Source organism: Chrysochloris asiatica, unplaced genomic scaffold (genome assembly GCF_000296735.1).
Source record: "Chrysochloris asiatica unplaced genomic scaffold, ChrAsi1.0 scaffold00002, whole genome shotgun sequence".
Taxonomy (NCBI): Eukaryota; Metazoa; Chordata; class Mammalia; order Afrosoricida; family Chrysochloridae; genus Chrysochloris; species Chrysochloris asiatica.
The window spans coordinates 34,910,185-34,925,334 of NW_006408520.1; the positions used below are offsets into that span (position 1 = coordinate 34,910,185).

The window sequence follows — 15,150 nt, forward strand, 5'->3', positions numbered from 1 at the left end:
TATAAATGCCACAGTTCCTGTGTATGCAATGAAAATATAAATGAAGTATAATATAGGCCACATTGAGTTCTAGTCACTTTATCACTATCTTGTTCAGACAAAATTGTCTGTCCTTTTTGTACTTAATCCATTTATCTATAAGATGGGGATAAAATTTTCTACCTTACAAGTTTGTTGAAAGGTTAGATGAGATGATAAATGCCTAAGGTAGCAATTGTGCAATACATGGCAGTGAATATGTCACTGTTGTTAGTGATAGTGGTGGTGGTGGTGAAGTGCCCTGGAGTTGGTTCCAACTCATAGCGACCCTGTACAGGGTTTCCGAGGCTGTAAATCTTAATGGGAGCAGAAAGCCAATTTTTCTCCCACAGAACAGCTGGTAGTTTCGAACTGCTGACCTTGTGGTTCGCAGCCTGATTTGTAACCATTACGCTAGCAGACCTCCTTACTATTGTTAGTATATAGGGTATATTGTTTATTATATGTAAACATAATACAATTTAAATAAAACCTCCTTCACTAAAGTATATGCTTTCTTCAGGACTGGGAAACATTGCTTAGCATTTTGTATAAAGTTTAATTAATTGTTAACAAATATTTATTGATTGAATTTACTGATATTTGTTTAACTTGACTTTAAAAAATAATAATATCAGCACATATAAAAATATTTCGTTTAACAGTTGTTTTGTTTTACAATCCTTACAGGTACCTTCTTATTTATCCCAGAACTTCAGTGCTCTGAAATCTGAGGATTCCACTAAAATAATATGATAAGAACTTTCACTGATTTGAAGCCATATCCTGCTTAGACTAATGTGGGTTTCCAGATCTCCTGAGAGCTGATAACAGTGGCACAGACTACTTGGTAATCAGCAGTGGCAATAATGCCATCTCTGCCTCATGAAGGAGGTAAGCAGATTGACTTAACCACATTACAGAAATATAGATGTGTTACAGATCATTACTGCTAATTTTTTGTTTTAATCCAGCACATTCTTTAATAAAAATGTTGTTATTGTTAGGTGCCATCGAGTCAAATCCAAGTCATAGCTACCTTTATGTACAACAGAACAAAACACTGCTCAGTTCTGTGCCATTCTCATATCCGTGCAATCACTGCTCTGTTTGAGTTCAACGTTGTAGTTGTCGTGTCAATCCATCTCACTGAGGGTCTTCATTTTTTGCTGACCTTCTACTTTATCAAGCATGATGCCCTTCCCCAGGGACTACAGCCTTCTGATAATATCTCCAAAGTACCTGAGATAAAGTCTAGCCACTCTTAATTCTGTATAGTGTTCTTGCTATAGACATATGTTTGTTCTTCTGACTACCCATGCTATATTCAATATTCTTCACCACACCATAATTCAATGGTATTTTTCTTGAGTTTTCTTTTTCTTTGTACAGTTTTCACATGCACATAAGGAAATTCAAAATACCTTGGCTTGAGTCATCATGACAGCATGCCGTACTCTTCAAAGTAACATCATTGTTTTTCATACTCTAGAGGTATTTTGTAGCACATTTCCCCAATGTAGTACATTGTTTAATTTCTTGACTTCTGCTTACATGGGCATTGATTGTAGATCAATCCAAGTGAAATGAAATACCTGGCAATTTCAGTCTTCTCTCCATTTATCATAATGTTGCTTATTGGTCTAGTTGTGATACTGTCTTTATGTTGAGATATAACCTATACTGAAGGCTGCAGTCTTTGTTCTTCATCACCAAGTGCTTTAAGTCTTCATTTTCATGCAGCAATGTTGTGTCATCTGTATATTTCAGGTTGTTAGTGAGTCTTCCTCCAATCCTGATATCACATTTGTAGTCAAGCTTCAGGTAGTCAGGATTCAGCGTACTGATTGAATAAGTGATAAAATCCGAACACACATCTATCCCAATTTTAAACTATGCAATATTCCCTTATTGTTTGTATTAAAAAAAAAAAAAAGTTTTTATTGTAAATTGTTCAAAGGGTAATCATCAGTTTTACATCCAACAAATCATATACTTTGTTTCATTACAATGATTTTAAGCCCCACCTTTGTACCATCAGTTAACAGTATTTCTCTCAATTCATTTTATTTTTTTTTAAATACTCAGGCATATATAATAATTTATACCACCAAATGGCACATTCTGCAAGTCTGCCTCCTGGCCGCCAGCTATCAGTCCCTCTCTGCCCATGAATCTAGAGTCCTCAGTGGCTCCCTCTCTCCATGTTCCCATCTCTGCCTCCATCTCTGGTGTTGCTGCTTCTCTGGATAAGGTCTGGCATTCCACTTTTGCTATTCTCCTTGATGGTCTTAGGGTTTTCTGATTCAGGACTGTAAGATTAACTACTCCCCAGTTTTTGTTACAAAACTTCTACCTTTACAATTGTGACAGTCTCAATTAGTCATGATAACAATTACTCACTATTGAATCATTAAGAATCTTATCCTCATCTCTTTTTACCAGACCCATCTAGACTAGATGAAAATGATTCAGTGGGGACTATATCTTCTCTGACACACTCTTAAATTAAACTCCCTCTTGAATACTTGTAAGCCAGTCACTTCATGCCTTTATCACCCCCTCATTTTAGGTAGCCAATGTTTAAGTTGCCCATCCCTATCTACCCTGTATACAGAGGGGATAGTACTGATACTTGATGTGAAGACTCCTTCCCTCTCTGTTGGTATTTTGAGCTACTACCTCCATGAGTGTAGGTCAAGTTCTTCACATTTTAGCAATTTACACTTGTTTCCTTTATCAAAAATTGTTTTCTTTTTAATCTTCCTTTAGTCGAGTTCTGATTATCAGACTACCAAGGCTAGGTCAGATGGGTACAAGTTTGGGTGTTCTTGTGTGTCTCCCCTCACTTCATATTTGCTGGATGCTTCACTCTCAGCTCTAGCCTTCTTTGGCAATGTCCTTGTCCATGGGCTCAGGTGTCCCCAGGTCTCACCACACTTTGGACCAACCTTCCTCTTCTCTTTCTCATCTCCAGGTCATTGGGAGTCTATGGAACATGGTTGAACTCAGCCCATTTCTTCATTGCTGCTTTTCCCCCTCTTCCACTCACCAGTAGACCAGTGTGGTCACCAGCAAGCTTGCATACCTGCTCATGTGTTCCCTTTGAGTTTCAGTCATAGAGGGGTGTTTGTCCTCAAGGAACTTGATTGCTTGCCTTGATAGCGTCCTGGCAAACAACTTATTTTTGTAGTAGCCAGTCATACTGCCATTTTTGTTGTGGGTTTTTCCTGATGATCTTTCTTTGAAGATGTATCTTCTTTCACTAGAGCTATTCCAGGCTGATCTGCTTGTCCTTTCTAGTGGAGATGTCCCATCTCAGAATGTTCTGGATGGGGCTCAGGATTCCATGTAAGGTTCTATACACTGCAGAGAGTCTGCAAGAGGCCTGTTTCACTGGTCAATACTTTTAAAGTACTTTTATAAGTACTTTTAAAGACTTTTAAAATATTAGAGTTACCCCTAGTTGGGGTAGAATTTGTATTCTCTGGAATGGCATTTTTAGAATTTTATTGATATTTGGTTATTTCATGTTTCCTTTCAAGTTATTCAGGGAACGTCTCACCTGGATCTGGATGCAGAATTGCCTTATCAAAGCACAATGAAAAGGAAAGTCCGAAAGAAGAAGAAGGGGAGCATTACAGCAAATGTTGCTGGAACAAAGTTTGAAATTGGTACGTCTCCTTAGAATCATGGCATTTTTCTAATGGTAGGAAAAATTAGTTTGGTGTGGAAAGCAATGTAGGAATTTAGAGAGCTAATTCTCTTTGTGGAATGAATTTTAAATGCCTCCTACAGATTGTTTTTCATGAGATATTTTACATATTAATAAAATAGATCATAATTTAGTTATTAATTAGAATAAATGTAAATTTTTTAGTTTAATACTTACTTTTAAAATCAAGTACAAAGTAATCTGAACATTAAAAACCAATGACTATATATATAATGTTTAAATATAGATGTGCTTAGGAAAATTGCATCATTCTAATATTTTTTCAGCTGTGGCTAAAATGAATGAATTCCTTTTAAATTAAGAATGAATTCTTTTAAATTAAAATACTTCCACCCAGCATTGTAAAACACACTCAAATTACATTCCTCATTATTTAACAATCTCAGATTAAAAACATTGAGTAAAATTATATGAACCTCTAGGTTATTAAGGCTTTTTACTCTTCTTAATCTTTGAGACTCATTTCTATTTGTACTAATTGACTCACCAAACCTTATCAGCAATCTATGGAACATTCATTGGAATTCAGATCTCTCAACATTGTATTTTAAAAAAGTGTTCCTCAGAGAAGAAAACTTTAAGTAAATTTGTATGGGAGGGTGAGAAGGAGTGAAAGGAATGGAGTTTATTGGCAGCATATTTTCTTGAGTGAAAGAACAAACGTAAGGTGACCATCATAAAAGGTGGCTTGATCATTGGTATGTTCTTCAGGCTCTAGTGGAGTACAGTCTTGACCCAAAGAAGGGTGTTCCAATGCAGCTTTGTCTTTTACTTGCCCAGTATGTTCTTAGCATTAGTGTTCTTCATTCTGATACTCATGACTCTTTGCTCAGTTGTAGTTAGCAAAATTCATGACTGATTAGGTGTAGAGGCATGTACAGAAATTTCTGTGATAATACAAAGCTTAGTATAAGGGAGAAAAAGAGAAAATTAAAGTAAGTGTCAAGAAGAAAATGCTACTTTGCTTTCCCCTTCAACCTAGTGAAACACAACAGCGTACCTGAAATTTAATGACTGCTCCTTTGATAGGTTGAATCATATAATGGAAAGATAATTAGGTCAGAGTAAGGGCACATACTTTAACCCTGGTATTGTCTTTGTAACCTTATTTAGAGCATTTTGATTACTATTAGGTTTCATATTAATCCTTTCTGTTAGATGCTGTTGAATCAACTTTCAATTGCTAACGCCTCATGTGACAGAGTGGAACTGCCCCACTGAATTGTTCTAGGCTGTAATCTTTACTGGGGAGTCCTGTTGTGACACTGTAGGATAAGCACTAGACTGCTAATCACAAGGTCGGTGATTTAAACCCACCAGTTGCTCCTCAGAAACCCTCGACAGGTACCTATGAATCAGAACAGAATTGACAGCATGTAATGACAACTAATCTTTACTGGAGTGAATCATCAAACCTTGTTCTGTGAAACCTCTGGGTAGACTCAAACTACCATCCTTTTACTTAGCAAACAAGTACTTAATAATTAATCCTTTATATTTGACCAAATATTCAAGTATTGTTACATGTATGATCTCAATTAACCATCTAAAAAGCCTTGTGAAAGAGGCTCCTTTTCACCCTTGTTCTTTCTCATTCCATCTTTCCTTGCCTGTATCTTGAGTTTTAAGTGGCAAATTGATGTGTGGCTCATTATGCTATAGTCTTTATAAACTGACAAAAATAAGAACATAATTAAGGAAAAATTAAAATGGTAAAATAAGATGAATCTTATTGTTAAGTGCTGTTGAGTTGGTACTGACTCATAGTGCCTCTGTGCACACAGAACGAAACACTGCCGGGTTCTGTACCAGTCTCACAATTGTTGCCATGATTGAGCCCATTACTGTGCCAGTTCATCTCATAGGGGGTCTTCCTCTATTTTGCTGACCCTCCACTTCAAGAGTTTTTATAGACTCAGGCATATCAACTATTGTGAGGTTGGCCCGGGACCAGGCAGTATTTTGTCCTGTTGTGCATAGGGTCATTATGAGTCAGTACCGACTCAATAGCAGTTGGTACCAACTCAATAGCATCAAACAACAACAACCACTTTACCAAGCATGATGCCCGTCTCAAGGAACTGACCACTCTTTTATTATTTAAGTTTTTGTTGTGAATTGAGTGATAGCTTACATGGGAGAATATCAGCTTTACATTCATCCTGTCATATTTCGTTTCATTGCAATGATTATATAATCTGCTCCATGCATCATCAAACAACCAAAGGGTACACCCTGCAAGCCTTCTCCCCAGCTGTCAGCATACAGCCCCTCTCCCTCCTTGGGTCCAGGGTCCCCAGTTGCTCCATCTCTCCACGTCATTGTCTCTGCCTCCATCTCTGGCATCACTGCTTCTTTGGATAGGGTCCCACACTCAGCTCTTTCCCCTTGATGGTCCCAGGGTCCTCTGCTCCTGGACTGCAAAATCAATCACTCCCCTCTTTTTGTTCCAAAATGTCTACCTTTACATTTGCAACACTCACAATCAGTCTTGATAGCAGTTATTCACTGTTGAACCACAAGCGCCTTATCTCCATCTCCTTTTATCAGTCCCATCCAGACAGGTTGTGAATCACTAAGTGGAGATTCTACCTTTCCCTGCACCCTCTGGAACTAGGCTCACCACTCTTGATAATACTTCCAGAGTATGAGAGTTGAAGTCTGGTCATCCTTGATTCAAAGGAGCATTCTGACTCTATTTCTTCCAACACAGATTGTTTTGTTCTTTTGGCATTCCATGGTACTTTTAATATTCTCCTCCAGTACCATAATTCAAATGCATCAATTCTTCTATGTGCTTCCTTATCCACTGTCCAACTTTCACATAAATATGAGGTTATTGAAAATACTATGGCTTGAATCAGGTGCATGGTAGTCTTCGAACTGAAATCTTTTCCAGTAAACATTTTAAGAGGTCTTGTGTAACAGATTTGTCTAATGCAGTATGTCAGTTGATTTCTTGACTGCTGTTTCCATGAGTTGATGGAGCAAATGAAGTGCTGATCTGAGAAAAATGAAGTCTTTGGCAACGTTAGTCTTTTATCAATTATCTTGATATTATTTATTGGTCCAATTGTGAGGATTTTTGTTTTCTTTAAACTGAGGTGCAACCCATACTGAAGACTGTGGTCTTTGATCTTCATCAGTGAGTCTTTTAAATCCTCTTCACTTTCAGCAAGCAAGGTTGTATCATCTGCATATCTCAGCTTATTAATGAGTCTTCCTCTAATCCTGATGCCATGTTCTTCATATAATCCAGCTTCTCAGATTGTAGGCTCAGCATACAGATCAAATGCATATGGTGAAAGAATACAACCCTGGCACACACCTTTTCTGATTTTAAACTATTTAGTGTCCCCCTGCTTGAACGACTGCCTCTTAGTCATTCCTGTGAGAACCACTATTGTTACAGATAGGCATGGATTCAGCTTACAGTTTCCCAGCTGACAAAGCAAAATTTGAAGCAATCAGTTATGAAATTTGTTTCTCAGAAGATGAAATAATACTGGGTTTTCAAAGGAAATATGATTAAATCTATTCTTGAGTATTGACAGAAATTTCTCCCATGGAAATGCATTATGGAATAGTGAAATGCATTGTCACAGTATTCCTGTAACTAATACATTGGGGATGTTACCATTATTTTATTTTCATAATATTCCTTACTACAGATAAACAATCTAAAGCATTATTGTTTGTTGTTTTTAAGTGCCATCAAGTCAGTTCTGACTCATAGAGACCCACCCTGTATAGAGTTCCTGAGGATTAGCTGGTGGGCTTGAACTGCCGACCTTGTGGTTCACAGTCCAGTGCTGATCTTATAATGCCACACCAGGAATCTTAGCATTATTATTACTATTAAAACAATTGAAACTGAAGGTTAGTGAGAGCTAATCCCTTGACCAGTGGCAAAAGTAGGACTTGGACCTGATACTCTAAAATCTGTGTTGTTATTACTGTTATCATGTTATCTGAATACAATAAGAATTGAAATTTAAAATGCGGAACATTAAGTTATCTTCTGTCGCTGAAATTCAGAGAGTTGTTATATGGATCCCTAGTTTTACTATCCCTGACCACTATGGTCTCTGAAACCTCTATGGGTCATGGTTTAAAAAAAAAAAAAAATAGATTTTGTTAGGAATTTTTTTTTTTTTTAATTTCTCATTAAATAAGGATAGAAAAGATTAAGGTGGTGGTGGTTATGTGCCATGGAATTGGTTTTTGCTCACAGTGATCCTGTATAGGGTTTCTGAGGCTGTAAATCTTTACAAGAACAGAAAGCCTTATTTTTCTCCCATGGAACTACTGGTAGTTTCGAACTGCTGGCCTTGAGATTAGCAGTCTGACTTGTAACCACTAAGCTACCACAGCTCCTAAGTATGGAAATGTAAATGAGAAACATGGTTGGTATGCTATCTCTAGTTTATAATATTGGAGTTTACTTAGTAGAAATTGAATATGACCATGTTGTTGTTGTTAAGTACTGTACATTTGATTCCAATTTATAGCAACCCTGAGTATAAGGGGTGGCTGGTGGGTTTGAACTGCTGACCTTGCATTTTAAACCAACTTTGTGGTCCATTGCATTATCTTGCAGTGCCACACCAGGAGTCCAAATATGACCATATCACCTCTTTAAAAGAGATGTCCTAAAAGACCAATGTTTAAAATTCTAGATTTTAGGCTTTAGCTATCTACAACTTTTTATTTAGAAGTGACAGTTTAAAAGGATTGCTTTCTTTTGTAGCTGAGGAAGATGACCTTAAAAAAGATGCCAGTTGATTTCTTAAATTCCAATTTGAACAAAAATAAGATTAAATTTCTTAGTTGAAGAAAATGACTGTTTAATTTGTCAATGTATGTTTTTTTTTTTTGAAACTCAACTTTAAGTGCTACTCTTCAAAATTTGAATTTCCCTGTAAAAGAGGTTTATGTATGATTTACCTTACAAATTTGATTTTACGTATTTCAAAAGACTGGATCCTTTCTAGAATTTTTAGATAACTTAAATGTTCCCGGCCTTTTCTGGCTTGTGTGTACATTAGTATCCAAATTTCAGTAGCACGTTTTGCTTCCTCTTCATAGCTGCAGGAGTCCCATTTTGCTCATCAAATTTCCCCAGTTATTTCATGTCCTCCAGACCAGGCCTGTTTCGGAGCACCTGTTCTGGAATCGTCTTTGAGGATTTCTGCTTATGAACCAGTTTGTGTCTTGTGCTCCATATGAGCTCTAGGTGTCCCTGAGGCTCCTGAGTCCTCACGATACCAAAGCTGCATGGTGTTCTGTGACAGATCAGAGAAGACTGACTCTCCAACTCTTGTCACCTGGGCTTTTAGAACATTCTCAAGTTCCATCAAGTTTGTCATGCTAAGCAGCATCTTTAACCCAATTCTCTACCATATCTAACCCCAACTATGGTCCTCTTCTTTCATGCCTGCGGTTTCAGGCACAGTTGCTAAAAAATCCTTTCTTCTCATCTACCAAATAATCAAGAACCCCCAGGACTTGTTGCCAACAGGTGTTATAAAACATAAAAATAAAGATCTCAAAATAAGATGAATCTTGTAGCTGGTCAGAACATAAAATACATTCCAGTGAGGCCCACTATTATTAGAGATGGGCATGGATTTAGCTCATAGTTTCCTGGTTATCAGAGCAAAATTTAGAACATAATTAATTATAAATCTCAGTTTTCAGAAGATAAAATAATACTGGTTTTTCAAAGGAAATACAACTTACTCAATTCCTGAGTATTGACAGAATCATCAGTTTCATGCTTGAAGCAAGTCATTCAGTTAATTGATCGATCCTTCTTCACCATCTCTCCTCATATTCAGGGTACCAGTAAAAATAAAACATGTAAAAATAAGTCATTGAAACCCTGCTACATAAATACACTGTTCTGTTAAGACTCACAATACTGTTAGATCCCCCAAATAATCCTAAGTATTTTGCTTATCAGTATTCTGAAGTTGAAATTTATTTGAAAGAAAAATGTAGCTTTGTTAAGTGTGATTGTAGGGCAACACATAGTTTGTACTAAAAAGAGGATTTCTTCTGAACATCTAGGATTAGAGTAATAGGGTTCAGAAAGAGGCCCGTATCCAAATTTGTTGTATGACTTTTGCTTCATTACTTCATATTCTGAGTCAACAAAGGCAACTTTATTTTCAGTACTAAAAATAATTTGAGTGAAAGATTAGGAGAGAATAGGATAAATCTGATTGCCAGGCGCTATTTATACCTTTGCTTTTTGTATCTAGCCCAGTCACAAAACTGCAAATGTACATTTTTCTGAGTAGAAGTATTGTCTCAACTATGTGTGTGTGTTCATTGTGCCATTAAACACAAAACCCTTTGGCAGTTTTCTGGACATGCTGAAATCTCAGATGACTGAAACTAGGGATTTGGGGTGTAACTTAAAAACAGCTCTGTTACTGTTGAGTATAATTGGGTAAAACTGTTGTAACTAAAAATAAGATTATACTAGAAAATGAATAGATATTTTGCAAGTAAAATGCTGTGAGCTAAACTATTTATATAGCACAAAGTGTCACAATGAATATGTTTCCAATATTTTAACATCGTAGTTTAATTTAACTGTTTACTTGCAGTTCGTTTAGTAATAGATGAAATGGGATTTTTGAAAACTCCAGATGAGGATGAAACAAGTAACCTTATATGGTGTGATTCTGCGGTTCAACAGGAAAAGATTTCAGAGCTGCAAAATTACCAGGTGGGAAATTATTCATGATGAAATATTAGTGATGAGGAAAGCAATATGAATTTTACCGTAATTTCCTTTAGATAGGATTCTTAATCCACTGACCTATTGAATTTCAGTTCTCACTCACTTGATTTACTCATTTTGTTGGTATCCATTTGTATCAGCTCTGCATGAAACCTGATTCTTTTCAAATTTTACTTTTAAGCTCTTTCTGTCTTTAAGGAAGAAAAGACAATAACTCTTCTTACGCTGGTTCTTTGCATTCCTCTTAAAGTTGAGTAATGTGGACTAGATTGCATGGAGAGGTCAGGAAGTGGAAATAATTTGTAATAAGCACTGGACTACTAACCACAAAGTTGGCAGTTCAAACCCATCATTTGCTCCTTAGAAACCCTATACAGGGTTACTATGAGTTGGAATTGACTCAATGGTACTTAACACCAACTACTGGCACTAAACAACTGGATTGCTAACCTTAACGTTGGTGATTGAAACCCACCAGCTGTTCCTTGGGAACCATATACAGGATCATTCTGAGTTGAGACCAACTTGATATTATATAATAACAACATATACCTGTATATATCATATGTGTGTGTAGCTATATAGATAGCTATAGATATCTGACCTTACAAAGTCATATACTTGTGTATACAGTAATTAACTGTAGGTCACTTAATGTTAAATATTTTATATTAATAATTACTGGTACATTTAAAAATACAAAATTCAAAGATTTTACTGCATTTTAGTATAAATGAATGTATTCATTAAACCAATTAATTAACTTTTACCTTTTTATTTTCCAGAGAATCAACCATTTCCCAGGGATGGGGGAGATCTGTAGGAAGGATTTCTTAGCAAGGAATATGACCAAGTAATGTTTATTTTCTTGTAATAGAGAAGATCTGTTGAAAATTTACATTATGGCTATTAAATTGCTTTTCCACAAGGTTACACTGATTTTAAATGAAATTTAGGTGTCAGAAATAGAATCTTAGAGGTGGAAGGCTCTTAAAACATTCTTGGTGAGCAGAGAAACAATTATCTTGCACAAAAGTCAAAGGAATAAATGTAGATGGAGCAGAAGCTTGGTCTCCAGAACTGCAGGGCTCTTCCTACTGCAACTTGCTGCCTTGCTAGCCAAAAGGTTTTCTCTTAAATGTAAGAGGCTATCTGTATGAAGCATTCAACATATACTTGTTTATTTTCAGTTAAACCTTGCAAGAATAATTTTCCTGTATTGTATAATGTGTGTGTGTGCTCATATTAGTTATTGAGTTCTATACGTGCTCTTTATGTGTTTGTACTTACACATGTACATGGACACACATACATGCACACTCTAGGATATACGTGGCACATATTTAACTCTGAGGACAATATTTACATTTACCTAATAAACAACAGGAAAACTGTTTACAGATACCCAAGTCTTTTACCAGATGAACTGCAAAATTCTTGTGTATTTTATGCTTCTGTTGACTATGTTATTTTAGTTTAATGAAAGTTGAGTGATAAATTGGGATAATGTTTTATTGTTTTTTTTAAATTGTGAATTGAATGGTAGTTTACATGGGGGAACATCAGTTTTACACTCATCGTTTCATTGCAATGATTACAGTCTCCTCTGAAAATAGCACTCTTAACAGAGAAAGTTTAGGAAACTTACATGTATAGTTAAAGGAATACTAATATGTTTTCATGTAGAAGTTTATAAGTATATATCCATTCATTCGAAAATATTTTTGCATGTTTACTAAATGCCTTAAGAGACTGCTATTAAACAAACAAGATAATAAAGTCTGGTCCCAGTCTAAAGCTCACAGTCAAGTAAGAGGGAAAACGAATAAACAGAATGTAGTTTGATAGTATCCCATTAGAGGTAGACTTGATGCATGTGGTGACAACGATGGTAGGAGAGATTGTCTTTGGAAGGGCAGGAATGACTTTCTGGAGAAGTTAAGGTTTGAGATGGAGACTGAAAGGTGTAGAGGAGTTCACCCTTTGAGAAAGAACAGAAACAACACTCGGAGAAAATATATAGAGACTTGAGCCAACATAATGTGTTTGAGACTCTATTGTTATATAGGATGTTGGGAGGTTCAATATTATACTGGAGATATATTCAACAACCAATACACATATGTCTTGTTATTATATTTTATTTAGTAATTTAATCATTTATTCATTGATCTTTTTATTCATTTTATCTTCAGAGAAATGAGTTATTTAGTAGATTGAAGCAGAGAAATAATATGCTTTAGTTAATTTTGGTAGCCCACTGGATAAGGACTAGACAGAGGTAGGGTCAGAGGGAGAAAGCCCTGCAAAGATAATTGGCAGGGTGTATATAAGAAGTAATGGACATCTAAACCAAAGGAGTTAAGAGAGAATAAATCTAAAAGATACTACGAAGGTAGAATTTAACAGGATTTGAAAACTTCTTAGAAGATACTTAGGTTTGTGACTTTGAATGTTGTTTAGGTAGGATGATTTATTATTAATATAGGAAATACAAGGAGAAGAATGAACCTCAGAGAAAAAGGAATTTCCCTTGTGAAATTTTTGACATATATTTTTTCAATCTATAGGTCAATAATAAGATAATGGAATTTTTTAATGAAGTTTTGAAAGCCACCTCATATTTATTTTCATTTAAAATACAGTTATTAAGTTATATATACCTACTATTGTGTGGACTTCTGGTGTGGTGCTTTAAGATCAGCATTAGACTACGAACTATGTCGATAGTTCAAACCCACCATCTGCTCCTCAGAAACCCTATGTTGGGTCATTATGAGTCGGAACTGATTTGATGGCACTTAACAGCAACAATAGCAAGAACTATTGTGAGGCTGGCACAACACTAAGCAGTGTTTTGTTTTATTAAATTAAGGGTCTCTATGAGTCAGAAGTGACTTGACAATGCTTAACAAAAATGTATGCCAGGTACTGTGCTGAGCTCAGGGCACGTGTGGTGATCAAAAGCAGATGATGACTCTTAAAATAATAAGTTGCAATTCTGGTAAATGCTGAGAAATTGAGGTACATAGTTCCAAAAATAGTGAATATTAAAGCACCTATGACTTAACTAGGGAGGTCCTAGAGAGTTTCTCTGAGAAAGTGATGAAATATGAAGATGAGTAATTTACTAGTAGGTAAGTAGGTACCTTCAGACAGGAAGAACATAGGTCATGTGGTAGTAAAGTCAAGTCATGTGAGAATAGTAAAGATCCTGAAAGAAGGTCATGTGCAGCTGGAACACCAAGTGGTAGGAACAAGGGATAAGTGAGACTGAATGGTGATATTCAGGATTATGGTCTTTATTCTAGTACCATAGGGGAAGTGGCAACAAAGAGGTTGCGACAGTGGTAATATGGCCAGCTTTGCATTTTGAAAAGACCATTCTGGCTGCTTCCTAGAAGACAGATGTGTATATGATCAAGAGGGAATCAAGGTAACTGGTCATTGGAAATGGGTAATTTTTAATTTTGTAATATATTTGAAATTCACTTTAAGGAATATATAGTTTTAAATTAGTTAAAAAGTTATAATTACTAGTAAAAAATAGAGTTAGCTAAACTACTTGCTTAATATAATTTAGGAAATTTATGGAAGAAGTTTGAGCAGAAATTATCCCAGATTGAAAATTCCTAAATCAATCCTCTTTTCTCTTTGAGACATACACTTACTTCTAATTTATTGACTATCTTGTTATACGAGGATGAGTCAAAAATTATCCACACTCTGGTTATATTAGAATGCCTGTCCACATCCATGGCTGATGACAGTATTAAGAGGGAGCATAAAATGATTCTGTTGAGTAGACGACTGACAAAGGATTATGTGGCAAATCATTTGTAAATCAGCATGGCTCTGCCTATGACATAATCATTATAAAGTTGGGTTTCAGAATGTTTTTGTGAGATGGGTACCAGACAACTCATGGAAGAGCATAAATAGGTGTATTTGGACCTCTGCAAACACAATTTAGACCAATACATGAGGAAAGTAAAATAGTTTTTTTTAAAAAACATCGTTACTCATGACAAGACATGGATTAATCACTGTGAACCTGAGCGTAAACAGCAGAATTATGGAATGGGAACATTCTCAATCACCGACCGAGACAAAGTTCAAAAGTCAAACATCAGCTGGAAAATTGATGCTTACCATTTTCTGGGATCCTCAAGGGCCAGTATTGGAACACTATCAGGAAAATGTTTCAACAATCAACAGTACCCATTTCAATGAAGTGCCCAATGAAGAACTGAAGCCTAAACTTTAGATTAAACACAGAGAACTACTAACCAAGGACATTGTGAACTTGGATGACAATGCACGTCCACACACTGCTGCCCACATTGTTGACACTCTGCAAAAAGTTCATTTTGAGGTGTTAAAGCATCCTCCCTATAGTCCTGATCCTGCTCCATTGGACTTTCACATGTTTGGTGCCCTGAAAGCAGCCCTTGGAGGATGAAGATTCACTTCTGATGAAGAAGTGAAGACAGTGGTGCATTTGTGGCTCACAGTTCAGCCTAAAACATTTTTAAATAAGGGACTAGGAAAGCTTGTTGACATAAGGACAAAGTGTATTGAAAAGCAAAATTATGTTGAAAATGATATATTTTTCTTTTCAAATTTTTAATTAAAATAAATT

At 36.0% G+C, this 15,150-nt stretch overlaps 1 protein-coding gene across 1 annotated transcript in view; it reads left to right on the top strand.

The window, feature by feature from the left end:
• The first annotated feature begins 708 nt into the window (after positions 1-708).
• The window catches only part of TTLL7 (tubulin tyrosine ligase-like family, member 7), a 141,043-nt gene continuing 126,601 nt past the window's right edge, over positions 709-15,150 (top strand). The window contains exons 1-4 of the mRNA XM_006831010.1: positions 709-912; positions 3,564-3,692; positions 10,372-10,493; positions 11,294-11,361. Of these exons, the coding sequence (XP_006831073.1) occupies positions 888-912; positions 3,564-3,692; positions 10,372-10,493; positions 11,294-11,361 (344 nt within the window). The 5' untranslated portion in view covers positions 709-887. The remainder of the gene's footprint in view (positions 913-3,563; positions 3,693-10,371; positions 10,494-11,293; positions 11,362-15,150) is intronic.